At 41.1% G+C, this 14,521-nt stretch overlaps 1 protein-coding gene across 2 annotated transcripts in view; it reads right to left on the reverse strand.

Annotated features, from left to right (window-relative positions):
- Positions 1-14,521, reverse strand: part of ppp2r5a (protein phosphatase 2, regulatory subunit B', alpha isoform) — a 111,097-nt gene that overhangs the window by 40,952 nt on the left and 55,624 nt on the right. For both annotated transcript variants that reach the window (XM_055639776.1, XM_055639778.1), the window contains one exon: positions 3,809-3,939. In XM_055639776.1, the coding sequence (XP_055495751.1) occupies positions 3,809-3,939 (131 nt within the window). The remainder of the gene's footprint in view (positions 1-3,808; positions 3,940-14,521) is intronic.

Raw genomic sequence — 14,521 nt, forward strand, 5'->3', positions numbered from 1 at the left:
CTTCTGATCTATGTGCAATGTTAAACAGTGGATGTTAAAATTCTTCAAAGACAGACACGAAAAGCTGGAGTAACTCAGCGGGACAGGCAGCATCTCTGGAGAGAAGGAATGGGTGACATTTCAGGTCGAGACCCTTCTTCATCTAATTCAGTTCCACCCCAGTTAACATTCTGCAATAAGGGGTTTAATTTAACATATCACAACGTTTTAGTTTGCCAAAACCAAGGCGAGGGAACACTTTTACAAACATGGGGTTGTGAAACATTTCACTGTCTTTTTGATTGTTTTGATGGGTAAGAGTCTTTAAAAAAAAACGTAAACCCTCATTATAATGAACCATAGGGGCAGGCCGGGGGGAGAGGTGTCCATTATTGTCAATTGTCCGCTGTAACTGAGTAAGGGAAATACTGACTAATAGAGTATCATTGTAAATGTAGCAGAAACAAAAATCTGCACATGCTTGTTAAAACGCAAAATGACAAAGTCCTGGAGTAACTCAGCAGGTTGGACAGCATTTCTGGAAAACATGGATAGGTGGTTTCAGGTTGAGATCCTTCTGCTGACTCAGTCTGGAACTGGGCCTGGAATCCAGGCGTTAATGCCTCTGGCCTCCTGAAGGCCAGGAGAGAGGCGAGGATAGGCAGTCATTGGTTGTGGCCTGCGGGCAGCCTGAGTGCAGGTAAGGGTCGGCGGTGGCAGGTGTGACCGAGAAGTTGCCGAGGAAGCTGTGTGCACTGGCAATGATGGCAGTAGGTCCAGCCTCAAAGCAGCTGGGGAAGTGGTGCGGGCAAACATCGGCAGACCAGCCAGGCGGTGAAAGTCAGTAGTTCCAGTCGGTAGCAACTTTGGTGGTTCCGACCTTAGAGATGGAGGAGGTGTGAAAGTTGGCGTTGCATCTCCCAGTGGTCAGGTGCGCAGCATAATCCAGCGGTGGTGCCGACTACAAGTCATACATCCATGCTCTCCAGAGATGCTCTCTGACCTGCTGAATTACTCCAGCACGTTGTCCTTCATCATTACACATGTCCACTGAAGCCATTGCTTGCCAATTTCAATTACTTGTCAATCTCTATGGCCTCTGCAGTGTAACTAGCAGCGTCTGTCTTAAAGAGATAGTGTTGTCCAAATACCAATTCGCTACAACCAAAATCTGTTATGAAGAGGTTTGTAATAAAAAGGGATTCATGTATTAAAAATTGAGAGTAATCTCTTCTTGCGTGCCTGGGCTCTTCCACCTGACACCAATGGGCAATGGGTGAATAGCTTGTGTCAGCTTGCACATTTAGGGTCAAAGCAAGCCCAGATTTGTTTTGATTTATTGCATCGGGAGGAAACAGACGAGCCTCTGCTTTTTTTTAATCATTCATAGCACTAGTGAAGTCAAGACATCACTATATCTCTCACTATAGAGATTTTCACAAAATGTAGATTTCTTTGTAAACTGAAGAGACATAACAGTTTCTACCTCCAAATACTTCCATATCCCATCCTAGAATCAATCTGATGCATCCAATCAATATAACATAGCTTCAATGCTTAACTCAACATAAAATATGACAGCAAATGTTTCGTACATTGCATAATCTTAATTGTTCTTGAAAGGCATACATGCGTGTAACTCGAGTGCAAGCAGCAAGGAAACTGCAATTCTCATGGGTGATTTTAGTTTGCATATTGATGCAAGGTTACTGTGGAAGAGGAATTTGTGGAACGTTTTGGGTTTTGTTTCTTTGAGCATTATATTTCAAAATCTTACCGGGATAAGGCTATTATAGATTTTGTGATGTATAATGAGCTAGGATCAACAAGAAATTAACAAGATGTTTAAGGATCCCCAAGGAATTACAATGTTGTGGAATTCCAGATAAGGTTAGAGGACAAACATCCTTGGTCCAAAACCAAAGTCCTCAACTTAAATGCAGGCAATTAAATAATGTTTGAAGATAGAATTGAAGATAGAATTGTCTGGCATGGACTACGTAAATAGGCTAATGTAGGCTGATCCATTAGATGAAGAAGCGAGGAATCCACAGTAATTTAGTAGTTTGTATTCTGAACCTACTTATCTATAGAATAAGAGGGTTGTGGTGGAAGGATGATATTCTGGCTGGAGGTGGTGCTCTTATAGAGTTCTGTGGTGTGATCTCTGCTGTTTGCGATACACTGAAGTCGTGGACATTGAGGAAGACTGTCAGAGGGTATAACAGGATTTAGAGATATGGCCAATATACTTTAATCCAAGCTCATATGAGGTGTTGCACTCTGGGAGGTCGATTGCAAGGGAAAATAATAGTTAATGAAAAGGCCCTTTACAGCATTGATATACATAGGGTTCTTGCGGTCCAAGTCCATAGCTCCCTGAGAGTGGCAACACAAATAGAGAGAGTGGTAAATAAGGTGTACGCTATGTTTGCCTTCACATGTCAAGTTATGTTGCAGCTTTATAAAACTTTGATTAAGACTCTTATGGAGTATTGTGTGCTCCTGGTCAACCCATTACAGGAAAGATGTAGAGGCTTTGTAGACAGTGCAGAAGAGATTTACCAAAATGCTGCCTGGATTAGAAGCAATTAAGTATATGGGAAGGTTGGACAAACTTGGATTGTTTTCTCTGAAGTGTCAGAGGTTGAAGGGGACTTAGTAGAAGTTTTTACAATTAGGGTGGACAGTCAGAACCTTATTCATCGGGTGGAAATGTCCAAGACATTTTTGACATAGCTTTATGGTCAGAGGGGGAAAGTATAAATGAAATGTGTGGGACAAGTTTTTTTATGCACATGGAGTTACTCATGCCTGCCACATGGTGCCAGGGGTGGAGGGAGGAAACATATATGATAGAGATGTTTAAGAGGCTTTCAGATAGGCACATGAATATGCAGGGTATGAATGGATAAGAATCATGAGCAGGCAGGGGAGATTAGTTTAACTTAACATTATGTTTGGCACAAACATAGTGGGCCAAAATGATTGTTCCTGTGCTGTACAATTTATTCTATGTTCATGCTAAGGGTTAGGTCAGTGGAATAGTGGTGACAGTTACTTAAAGTAGTGATGGATACTTAAGCAGGTTTTATATTAAATATATTAAATTAACATCACTAAAAGTTTAATTAATTAAACAAATAAAGCAAAGATAAATAATTACAGCAGTGCAATGTACGAGCTTGCGCGAGACATCACAACACGTAACTTTAACTGGCAACATTTCCAAGATGCAGATATCTGAGGGTCATGCAAATCAGACACTTTGATTTAAGACACGGTCATACACTTCTAGGTTAGCTGCAAATTTGTCTAGAGAACGAGGTTGCAACTGCAAGTCAAGGAGCAAGCCTAGAGGATTCAACATCTTTGGTCTTATCCAACATAAACAAGGGCCTTGTTGTCTTTTTGGCAAAACATCCACTTGGGCACAACATTCAATCACTTGGGGCAAGTAAAGGAATGTGGTAACGGTTAGAGGAATAGCAATGTTCTCAGCATCTGGGATTAGGAACACCTGATTCTGCCTCATTGAATGAGTTTGAGAATAATTTGTTTTGTAGGTTGAAAGAACAGAATAATCCCAACTTGAAAACAGCAAAGAGAGCCAATAGTAAATAAGAAAGATGAGAAAATATAGAACACTTAAAAGTCCAAAGATTTCATTCAATTTGAAAGCTTCCTACATTTTATGTGTATAGGAAAATTGTGGTCTATTGATCTACCTGGCTGTTTATGATCTTTGTAACAACTTACAGTTCTTTCTTTGCCATACAGGTAGAATTTATTTTAATAAACATAAAGCAAATCATATACTATAGATTACCGTAGAAAAATGTTATTGATCTGTTTCCTGATGAATGCTCGTAGTCCAAGGAATTTTCCATAAATACGATGCAGAACCGTTTTCAAAAAATCACGCTCACGTGGATCCTCACTATCAAATAAGTCCAAAAGCTGGAAATAATAACAACTTGTGTTTGTATTGTGCCTTAAATGCAATACAATACTTGAAGGATTTTCATAGAAGCATTACTAAACAAGATCTGACACCAGAGCACACAAGAGAGAGATTAGTAAAGATGATTTAAAGCTTAGTCAAAAAGCTACTTTATAAAGAGAATCTTAAAGGATGAAAGAGAGGCAGAGGGAAGAGGTTTAACAAACACATCTCAGAGCATAGGGTCTTGTCAGATGAATAGGTAAAGTGATCAAAATAAAGGGAGTGCAAGAGTTTGGAAATGAAGCTATCTCACAATATAATGTGGTTGGATGAGACTACAGAGCTATGGCGGAAGTTGGAGACAAAAGTGAGAATTATATAAAGGGACACTTCTTAATCATGAATTATTGTTGTATTACTGCAGTGAGGATCAAGATGTGGTATTTCTCAGGTTGGAAGGATTTAACAAGAGGGCAGCCATCAAGTATCAATTCTCGACTCTCAATGTTTATTATGTATGTTAATGACCTGGTGAAGGGGGCAGAGTATAAAGTATACAAATTTGCCAAGTATATGAAATGGGAGAGTATGTTGTGATGAGGATATTTGGACTCCGCAAAAGTACACAGATAGCTTGTCCAAGTTGCAAAAACCTGACGAATGAAGTTTAATTTAGGGAAGTATGAGATCATGCACTTTGATAAAATGAATTATAAGGCAAAGTATTAACTAAAAGGAAGAAAATTGTGAATGAGTGAATTACGGAGGAATCTGGGTGTGCATGAATCACAGAAAAGCAGGCAAATGTAGCAATATGTTAGGAAGGCAAATGGCATATTGGGCATTACTGCCATGGGTAAGTTTTGAATTTATAAGGAAGTACTGTTACAATTGTATAAGGTGTTTGTGAAGTTACACTACGAGGACACCGTTTTAGTACCCTTATTTAAACAAGGAATTTCAAAAGAGAAAGACACAAATGCTGGAGTAACTCAGCTGGACAGGCAGCATCTCTGGAGAGAAGAAATGGGTGAGGTTTCAGGTCAAGACCCTTCTTCAGACTGAGATTCAGGGAAGAGGGAGTCTAGAGGGGTAATGGAGGGGTAACGTGTGGAAACAACAGATCAAAGCTGATGATGATAAGGAAATGTAGAATGGTTCATTGTTAGCCGAGGGGAAGGTGACAAGGAGGCAATGCAATCAGTATGCAATCATACCAAAAGAGATTTGTGGGATGAAAGGCATGACCTATCATGCACTGATTAACAAAAAGCTGGACTAATATTCTATAGAGCTTAACAGAATGGACAATGATTTTATTGAGACAAAAGATTCCAAGGGACCAGTATCTGGATTTTTCCACTTCTGGGAGTCTCAAACAAGTGTATACAATTATAAGATAGGGGGACAGCCATTTAAAACTGAGGTGCATTGAAATTTCTTCTCACAAAGGACAGTGAATCTCAGTAATTCTAACCTGGTGGATTGTGGAGGCTACTAGTTCATTGGAGGTAATTAAAGAGAAAATTGATACATGTTTCAAAGATCAGGGCACTGGCACATAAGGAGAGTTGAGTCTTGGCACAGTTCCACCTTGATCATCTCAAAGTTGACTGATGCTGTGGAAATAGGCAGTCTTAGTACATAATAGTCAAAACATTACCTTCAATAAATATGTCAACAAATATTGCTAACAATCAAGTGTTGCCTCAGCCAGGAGGAAGAAAGGAATTAATGGGCACAAAGGGCAGTGGAGGCCAAGTCACGGGATGGATTTAAGAGAGAGTTAGATAGGGGCTAGTGGAATCAAGGGATATGGGGAGAAGGCAGGCACGGGTTATTGATTGGGGACGATCAGCCACTATCACAATGAATGGCGGTGCCGCTCAAAGGGCCGAATGGCCTCCTCCTGCACCTATTTTCTATGTTTCTAACGCCTAGGTAGAAGAGTTTCAAGATGTTTTTAATGATTTAATTGGAATAACTTTCAGCTTATTCAGTAATGGAAATTAGACTTCCGTGTTTAATGGGTGGTATTGGAAGGGTTTCAAGCAGTAAGGTATATCTGCATGTGGGAAATAATGCTATATTTTAAGTGATGTCACAGTGGGACTGCACAAATAAAATGTAAGACCAGACAGGGAATACAGGGACCAGGGAGACACTCGATGATACGGTGCAAGAATGGGAAGCGATCATTTTCCTTTGATTGTCTTGATATGGCTGTTTGGACAAGAATTTGAATCAGGCCAACGTGATTGAATCAGGCTAACCAAATGGACAATGTTAGATTGAGGAAAGAAGGATAAAAATGTATACAGAAAAAGAGCTGTGGGATGGGGTATTTGTCATTCACATAGAATGCTATTTGTAATAAATGCTCATTTAGAACTGTACAAAAAGCAGAAACATGAATGGGAATATTCAAACATTGTTCAAGAGAAGAGTGTGGTTTATAGATATGGCTGAACATTTAAGGACTTAAAAAGGATTGATGGAGATGAAGGGAGATTGTAAGTTCTTTTTTAAGCTAAAGGGTTAGAGAAGTTACTGTTTTCAAAGAAAATACACAAAGTACCCAATTAAGGTAGGAACTCATAAGTAATAAGGCCTTATATAATCTAATCAAGGGAATTTCTCTTTTACTCATATAAAAGCTGGAAATATTTTTTTTATTAAAGTTATCAACATCTTTAACTTTAGAAAAGCCACCTATAACGCTAGTGCAGTTGAAGAAAACAGGACATATAAAAACCTATATTTTTATGTACAAAACATCGATACAATTAGAATAATACCAAAGTATTCAGTAAGTATAATTCATAGATTTCTTGGACAGTATAAAAATACCATTTTGTATTTAGTGCCAACACAACACTACTTTATAAGAAGCAGAAGCTAAATTGTGGTAAAATGACTGATTGATGCTGCATTGCATGGTGCACAGTTTATTTACCATTATTTTCTGAATGCTTGTTTTACTGATAAAACTATGTGAAGATTATCATAATCATTGTTCCGTATTTCTAAGTTGGTGTGAAATGATTAACAATGTATTACATTTCCACAGATGCTGCCTAAATTACAGACTGTTTCCAGCATTTTCTGCCTTTGTAACAATTCATTAAGCCTCATCCATTATCAAATCCATTAAAAAAAACACACAAGGACATAAATATCTGGTGAAAACTGCAAGTTAATATTTCCCACAAATGAATAACTTGTGATCCCATGCAAACAGCTATTGTGTTGTTATTGAACTCACAGGAATTTTTAAATGAGGAGCAAGAGTTTGCCATTCAATCCCTCAAATTTGCCCCACCGTTCAAATAAGATTAAGGTTAATCTGAATAAAATCCAGCAAAAATTACATTGTTAACGATTGTGGCGTTAACTGTAATCAATGAACCGTGGGAGCTATTATACAGATTTAATTTCATAGCATAACTATTGGAACAAAAATCATTAATAAAAGTTGTAAAAAAAAGTACAGAAAAGAAAGTGCAGTGAACAGAATGCAATGACTAGATATGTAAAAATGTCAAGTTTGATTCTGTCTGGCTATCTAAAACTTTACATAATGAATAGGAATATGAAAAACACCTACTCAGACAGTGATACATTGATGTGGAAGGAGCAAACCTTCAATTCTTATTTCCCCTGACTTACAAGATTCCAAAGGAACAATTCTCTCCTCAAATCCCTGATCGACTTTTCCATCTCTATCTACTACTCCACTTCTCATAGCACTTCCACATGCAACCATGCAAAACGAATACTTGCCCTTGTATCTCTTCCTTTCCCACAAATAAGGATGCAAATTGTGCTTTCAAGCAAAACAGAGATTCACTTGCACTATTTCCAATTTACTGTATTATATTTGGTAGACATGATGTAGTCGTCTCTACAGTGGAGAAACTAAAATTCAGGTTGCGAGACTACTTTGTAGAACACCTGCTTTCAATCTGCAACAGGTGACTTGAGGTTCAGGATTGCCTGTCAATTTAATCACCTGCACCATTCTCACTATGTCTTTAGCCTCCAACAATCCTCCAACATTTGTTTTGCAGATTTATAGCATCTGCAGCTTCTTACTTTAACCCACCCACTTACAGATCAAATCATCCACACAAACTTATCACTGTTGCGCGCCCAATACCTGATCCATCAACTTGCACAATGCCATCAAGTCAACCATACTGCATATCACACAATTCATAGGACACCAATAGCAGACATTTCTCACATGGGAGCATGATTTTATCCCCATAGAGGAGATGGTGTTTGCCATTAATGAGGCATCCATTATGGATGTTGTGCAAATAGATTTATGTCTTTATACCTCATCCTTCTTCTCAAATCCAACCACTCCTCATAGTCCCGATATTCTGAATTTGCAGATAGTGTAAATGTACACCATTTAGTCCCTAACCAAAGTTCCCTCAAAATCTATACCACCTTCTGCTTTTCTCCTGCTAGATACCAAAACAGTGGTGGGAGATCAAGACAGTTATGATGGTAAAGGATGATCATCACTTGATTTTCCATTCACAGCCATCTGTTCAGATATTAACACTGCATAATTTAAGAGACAGCTTTTAATAGCATTCTACATGTAGTGTAGAATTCAGCATGAGTAAACTACAGCCATAAAAAATATCAAGACTAGCACAGTTACACACCACATCTAATGCAAAGTATGCAACTATGTACTTGTATGATGACATAGGCTGAAAACACAAGGCTGTGCACAATGGAACAAGGAGCATCCAGGCACAGATCCCTGCGGACCTCCACTGGTCACAGACCTCCAGTCACAATAATGCCCTTCCACCACAACCCTCTGCTTTCGAGGAATAAACTAGTTCCGCATCCGGAGGACCAAGTCATTGCAAATTCCTGAATCTTAATCTTCTGGATCAGCCTACCATGGGGGAACTTCATCAAATGCTTTACTAAAATCCATGTGGGTAACATACACGACCCTATCCTCACCAATCACTTTCATCACCCTCTCAAAAATAAACTCAATTCATATTAGTAAAATATGACCTGCCATGTATAAAGCTATGCTGACTGATCCTAATTACCCGAGTCCCTTAGAACATTGGAACATAGAGCTGCCCTAGTGTCCCTCTCATAACCAAGTCTCCGTAATGGCCACGACATCATAGCCCCAAGGCTCTAAGTTTACCTGCTTTATACATGATACTCCTTGCGTTGAATTGAACACATTTCAGCCTTTCAGTTTCATATTTCTTAACCGCTCCTTGCCTGCCCTTTCTTTGAGACTTCCTGGTCCTAACCTCTACCTTCCCATCAGTCCATCCATTTTCTGTCCTTATATTCTGGTTCCCACCACCCCTTTCACTATGATTCAAATCCTCCTGCATAGCTCTACTGGACCTCCGTGCAAGGATATTGGTTCCCTCTCCAGTTCAGGTGTAACCCATCCCTCCTGTATAGATCACCTCCGCCCCAGAAGAGATCCAATTTGCCCAAAAATCTGAAACCCTCCCCTGAGCCACATATTCATCTGTCCTATCTTTCTATTTGTACCCTCACAAGAAATGTGGCACCGGAAACAATTGGAGTTAACTACTCTCGAGGTCCTGCTCTTTAAACTTTACGCATGTAGGACCTCATCCCTTTTCCACACATGTCATTTGTGCCAATGTGCTCAATGAGAATGTGCGCAGCTACTCAGGAAAATTCCAGACCTTGCACCAGGAGGCAACTCACCACCCCGGAAATTTGTTTGTTACCATATAATCTGCTGTCTGTCCCATTACAAACATTTATTTCACTAACTCTAAACCAGGCTCTAACAGATTACATTTTGTTCACCTTTGGTCTCCAGTGGAGAAATCTGAAATTCAAGGTTTGTGATACGTCAGATGAACAATGGTGTGGTATTCATAAAGTGCTTACAGATCTCAACAGCCACAACAATGTCCTAGGAGGACGGATAAAATAAAGATCTACATAGTGAAAGCAACACTTCAGTTTGCAAGCATAAAATCAAAAAAGGCAATTTTTCTTTCTAAATTGATTTGGTTCATCTTAGACTAAGTAGCAGATGTGTAGCTAGATTTAGCCCTCGAAATTTAGATTCCAGGGATAGGGCATATATTCCAAGATGGCGCCGATGTCTATGGCTGCCTGTCTGTTGCTCTCTCTGTTTTTTGTGTTTTCTATTGGTGTTATACAACTAAAGTCTCTGCTGGTCTACGACCGTACATCTCTAATGGACATTCAGCGTAATGTTGGTGCCTTTGTTTACCGCGGACATACTACACTGCCCCCGTTCCTCTTGGGAATCCAAACTCACCTGGAGTGGGTTTTAAGCCCGAGGAAGCGTCGCCGTCGCCGTCGCCGTGGCAAACGTAGCGGTCGACTGGTGAAGTCTAAACTGGGTGGGCCAGGAGGTGGGAATCTCCTCGAAAGCCTTGAGCGTCGGGAACACTTTGCTCAGGGACATCTCTGGGGCCTGCAGCCTTCAGCCTGGTGCTCACCAACTGTCAACTGTCAACGGACAATCTCCTCCCCAACGATCGGGAGCACTGTCCACCTGCTGCAGCACGGAGAACTGGCTTGGCTCACCATCTCGGTAGGAGGAATGAAGGAGGTCACCTGGTACACCAACTCTTCCGGGTGGGTCCCTTCGCCCCCACCCCTTCCTATGCTCAGGAGCTGCGGCGAGACGGGCCACGCCTCCCATGCTCTCCTCGGCCCCACCACCGCGGGGTGAATCCCCGGAACCTGAGGACTCTGCACCGGGCTCAGCGATCAGCTGATCTGGTGAGTCCATCCCCCTCCAGGATCGGTTTAGTGAACGCCAGATCCCTGGCAAACAAGACTTTTATACTGAGGGATTTCTTCTGCTCACATGGACTGGATTTCCTCTGTGTGACTGAGACTTGGATGGGTCCAGGTGAGTGCAGCGCTCTTGTTGAGCTATTACCGGCTGGCTGCTCTTATTTCAACTCACCGCGGATATCGGGCCGTGGAGGAGGAACAGCGGCTGTTTATAAAAATAACTTTAAGTGCAGGCAATGCCCTCTATCATCTTCTTTCTCCAGTTTCGAAGCAACTGTATTTGAAGTGGGCCGCTCGAAACCGGTGCTTTGTGTGGTCATCTACCGACCGCCCAAGTATAATAAGGACTTTGTAAATGAATTCTCTGATTTTCTGGCTGGGATCGTGCCCAACTATGATCGTGTCCTTTTGGTTGGGGACTTTAACATCCATGTGTGCTGTCCTGCTAAGCCGTTAGTGAAGGACTTTTTCAGCCTTGTGGACTCTTTTGATTTTGTCCAGTGTGTGTCTGGTCCCACACACGAACATGGACATACACTGGACCTTGTTCTCTCTCATGGCTTGTCTGTGTTGAATTTGGAAATCTCTGATTGTGTGTTTTCAGATCATATGCCTGTATTGTTTGATGTCAATTTCTCCTGTGAAGCAATTTTGCCTGTGGTGTCTGCTCGGCGCTGTCGGTCTTTTAGCCCTTTTACTGCTGGCAAGTTCTCTGCTGCTTTCGATCAGCTCTGCGCCCCCTCTGCATCCACTCCTCTTGGTACGGAGGAGATTAGTTCGTGGTTTCATTCTTCATGCAGGACTATACTGGACTCTGTGGCTCCGTTAAGATCGTTGAAGCCGAGGGCTAAACCTGAACCCTGGTTCAGTGCAGTGACTCGTGCAGCACGACGGGAGTGTCGTAGAGCTGAGCGAAAGTGGAGGAAGGACAGGCTACAGGTTTCACTTCAAATTCTCAGGGACTGTTGGCGTCACTACCAAAACAGTGTTAAAAAGGCCAAGAGAGAGTACCTGTCTAAAATTATTGTGTCAAAGTGTAACAACCCTCGTGTGCTATTTGAAATCATTGACTCTGTTCTAAATGCCCTGCAGCCTGTCTGTCTGGAAGCTTCACCTGAAATGTGTAATGACTTCCTGCACTTTTTTGTTGATAAGGTTGTTTCCTTAAGGGCTAACATTTCAGCACCTGCCTCTGACCCTTCTGTTTCGGTCCCTTGCCTGGTGGTATTCAACAAGTTTGAGCCTGTGACTATATCGTATTTAAAGGATGTGGTTTCCCATATTAAGCCATCGGGTTCTCCTTGTGATGCGGTCCCTCCACATCTTTTTAAGGAGGTTTTCTCTAGTATAGGGCAGTCGGTTCTTACCATTATTAACAGCAGCTTGTGTTCTGGGGTTGTCCCCGTGAGTTTTAAGCATGCGGTAGTGCAACCACTGCTTAAGAAACGTGGCCTGGATCAATCTGTTCTGGCCAATTTTAGACCCATCTCGAAATTGCCTTTTATTTCTAAATTACTGGAGAGAGTTGTTTATGCTCAGCTAAAACTATTCCTGGAGGAGCATGATATTCAGGAGATCTTCCAGTCTGGATTTAAAACCATGCACAGCACGGAGTCAGCATTGCTAAGGGTTTTTAACGATATCCTCCTGGCTAATGATTCTGGGGATTGTGTGGTTCTTGTCCTGCTGGACTTGTCTGCCGCTTTTGATACGGTGGACCATAATATCTTATTATCTCGGCTACAGCAGTTAGTGGGCATCTGCGACAGTGCCCTGGGATGGTTCAGGTCCTATCTGGCGGGCAGAACCATGTGTGTTAGCCTTGCTGGGTTTGAATCCTTTTCCGCTCCCCTGTTATATGGGGTTCCACAGGGTTCGATTCTGGGGCCCCTGCTTTTCTCGCTGTACATACTTCCTCTGGGTTCCATCCTTAGAAAGCATGGCATCTCCTTCCACTGTTATGCAGATGATACCCAGCTTTATTTGCCGCTGAGGGGGGAAGATGCCTTTTCTGTAAAATCGCTTCTGTCTTGTTTTGATGACATTAAGTCCTGGTTGGCCCTAAACTTTCTTGGATTTAATGAAAAGAAGACAGAGGTGATTTTATTTGATCCCAATGGCTGCCGTGAACCTCCATTTGTTGATTTAGGTCCATTGTCAAGGTACGTGAAGCCAACAGTTGTGAACCTGGGGTTTAGGATGGACAGTGACTTTAAATTAGATCGCCAAATATGCGCGGTGGTTAAGTCCAGCTTCTTTCACCTAAGGAAGCTGGCGAAGGTGAAGCCCATTCTCGAGCGGCAGCATTTTGAGACAGTAATCCATGCCTTTATTACATCTAGGCTGGATTACTGTAACGCGCTCTATTTTGGTGTTGCTCGTTCTTCACTGGCTCGTCTCCAGTTGGTTCAGAATGCTGCTGCTCGCCTTTTAACAGGGACTCGAAAGAGGGAGCACATATCGCCAATTCTGGCCTCCCTACACTGGCTCCCGGTGCACTTTCGGGTTCATTTTAAGTTACTGTTATTTGTTTTAAAATCTCTGAATGGGCTCGCCCCGCCTTACCTCTCTGAGCTGCTCCACCCATACACTCCTGCCCGGTCCCTCAGGTCAGCTGGTCAGCTGCTCCTGGAGGTACCGAGGTCTAGTCGGAGGCTCAGAGGGGATAGAGCCTTCTCTGTTGCTGCTCCGGCACTCTGGAACACCCTGCCGCTGCACATCAGACAGGCCCCCTCACTGTCCATCTTCAAATCCAGTGTTAAAACGCATTTGTACACCCTGGCTTTTGACCATGCCTGAGGCTTTGCTTCTGTTTGTGGTGTTTTTGATGTTTCTTTATTTTACATGTCTTTTCCTACTATTTCTTTTGATTGTTATTTTTGGTGTGTATTAACTTTTTTGTCAATGATTAGTGATGTACAGCACTTTGTTGCAGCTATGTTTGTTTTTAAAGTGCTCTATAAATAAAATTATTATTATTATTATTATATAATTCATCGTGACGGCAAACCAATAAGCAATTATGTGGACATTTAAGTTTCAAGCAGGCACAACCATAAAGTTGCCTTTGGTAGAATAATTCATCTTCTTTGATTGACTTCACATTTATGGTTAACGAGGGCATAATAGCCTAGCAAGTTCTTGGTATAAAATAATATGCTTGCAGGAATCAAGACAAAGATAACAAATCAACTATTTTCCTCATTTGGTACAAATATGTGACTTTTATGAAGTCACATACATAGTGGAAACCAGTGGAAGTTAAACAATATTTCTAGTCCAAGCTATTATGCTAAACTGATACCCATTTCTCTCGATGAGCGGCAACCACTGTATAATATAAACAAAACAAGGTGTTTCCCTCAATACATTTAAATAAAAATAGAATCTGCCGCACAACATTTATTTAAGGATGAGAGGAAACATAAATTAAAATCAAGCCAACATTCTTTTGTTTGAGAAGAATATTAATATTTATTTGATCACTGTTTGATCAAAGCCTGTAAAAATGTTACTCCCTAAAATTGGCACATTGTGCTCCACACCAAGGAAATGTGATTAAATGTTTCTTAATTTTGTTAAATCAATTTATGTGCAAATTAAATCAAATTGCTGCACCAACAATACGGCATTTTAAAATATCTCCCCAAAAAGCGTGAATGGAAAATGTCTGAAATGTAAAGTACTCACAGGACTTCATCTTTGCAACATGAAAAAATAAAAAGAGCATTGTACTACTAAAAAGGTACCTGCTAGCCAATTTATAGAAAAAATCTT

This window comes from Leucoraja erinacea, chromosome 8 (genome assembly GCF_028641065.1).
Source record: "Leucoraja erinacea ecotype New England chromosome 8, Leri_hhj_1, whole genome shotgun sequence".
In the NCBI taxonomy this organism is placed as follows: domain Eukaryota; kingdom Metazoa; phylum Chordata; class Chondrichthyes; order Rajiformes; family Rajidae; genus Leucoraja; species Leucoraja erinaceus.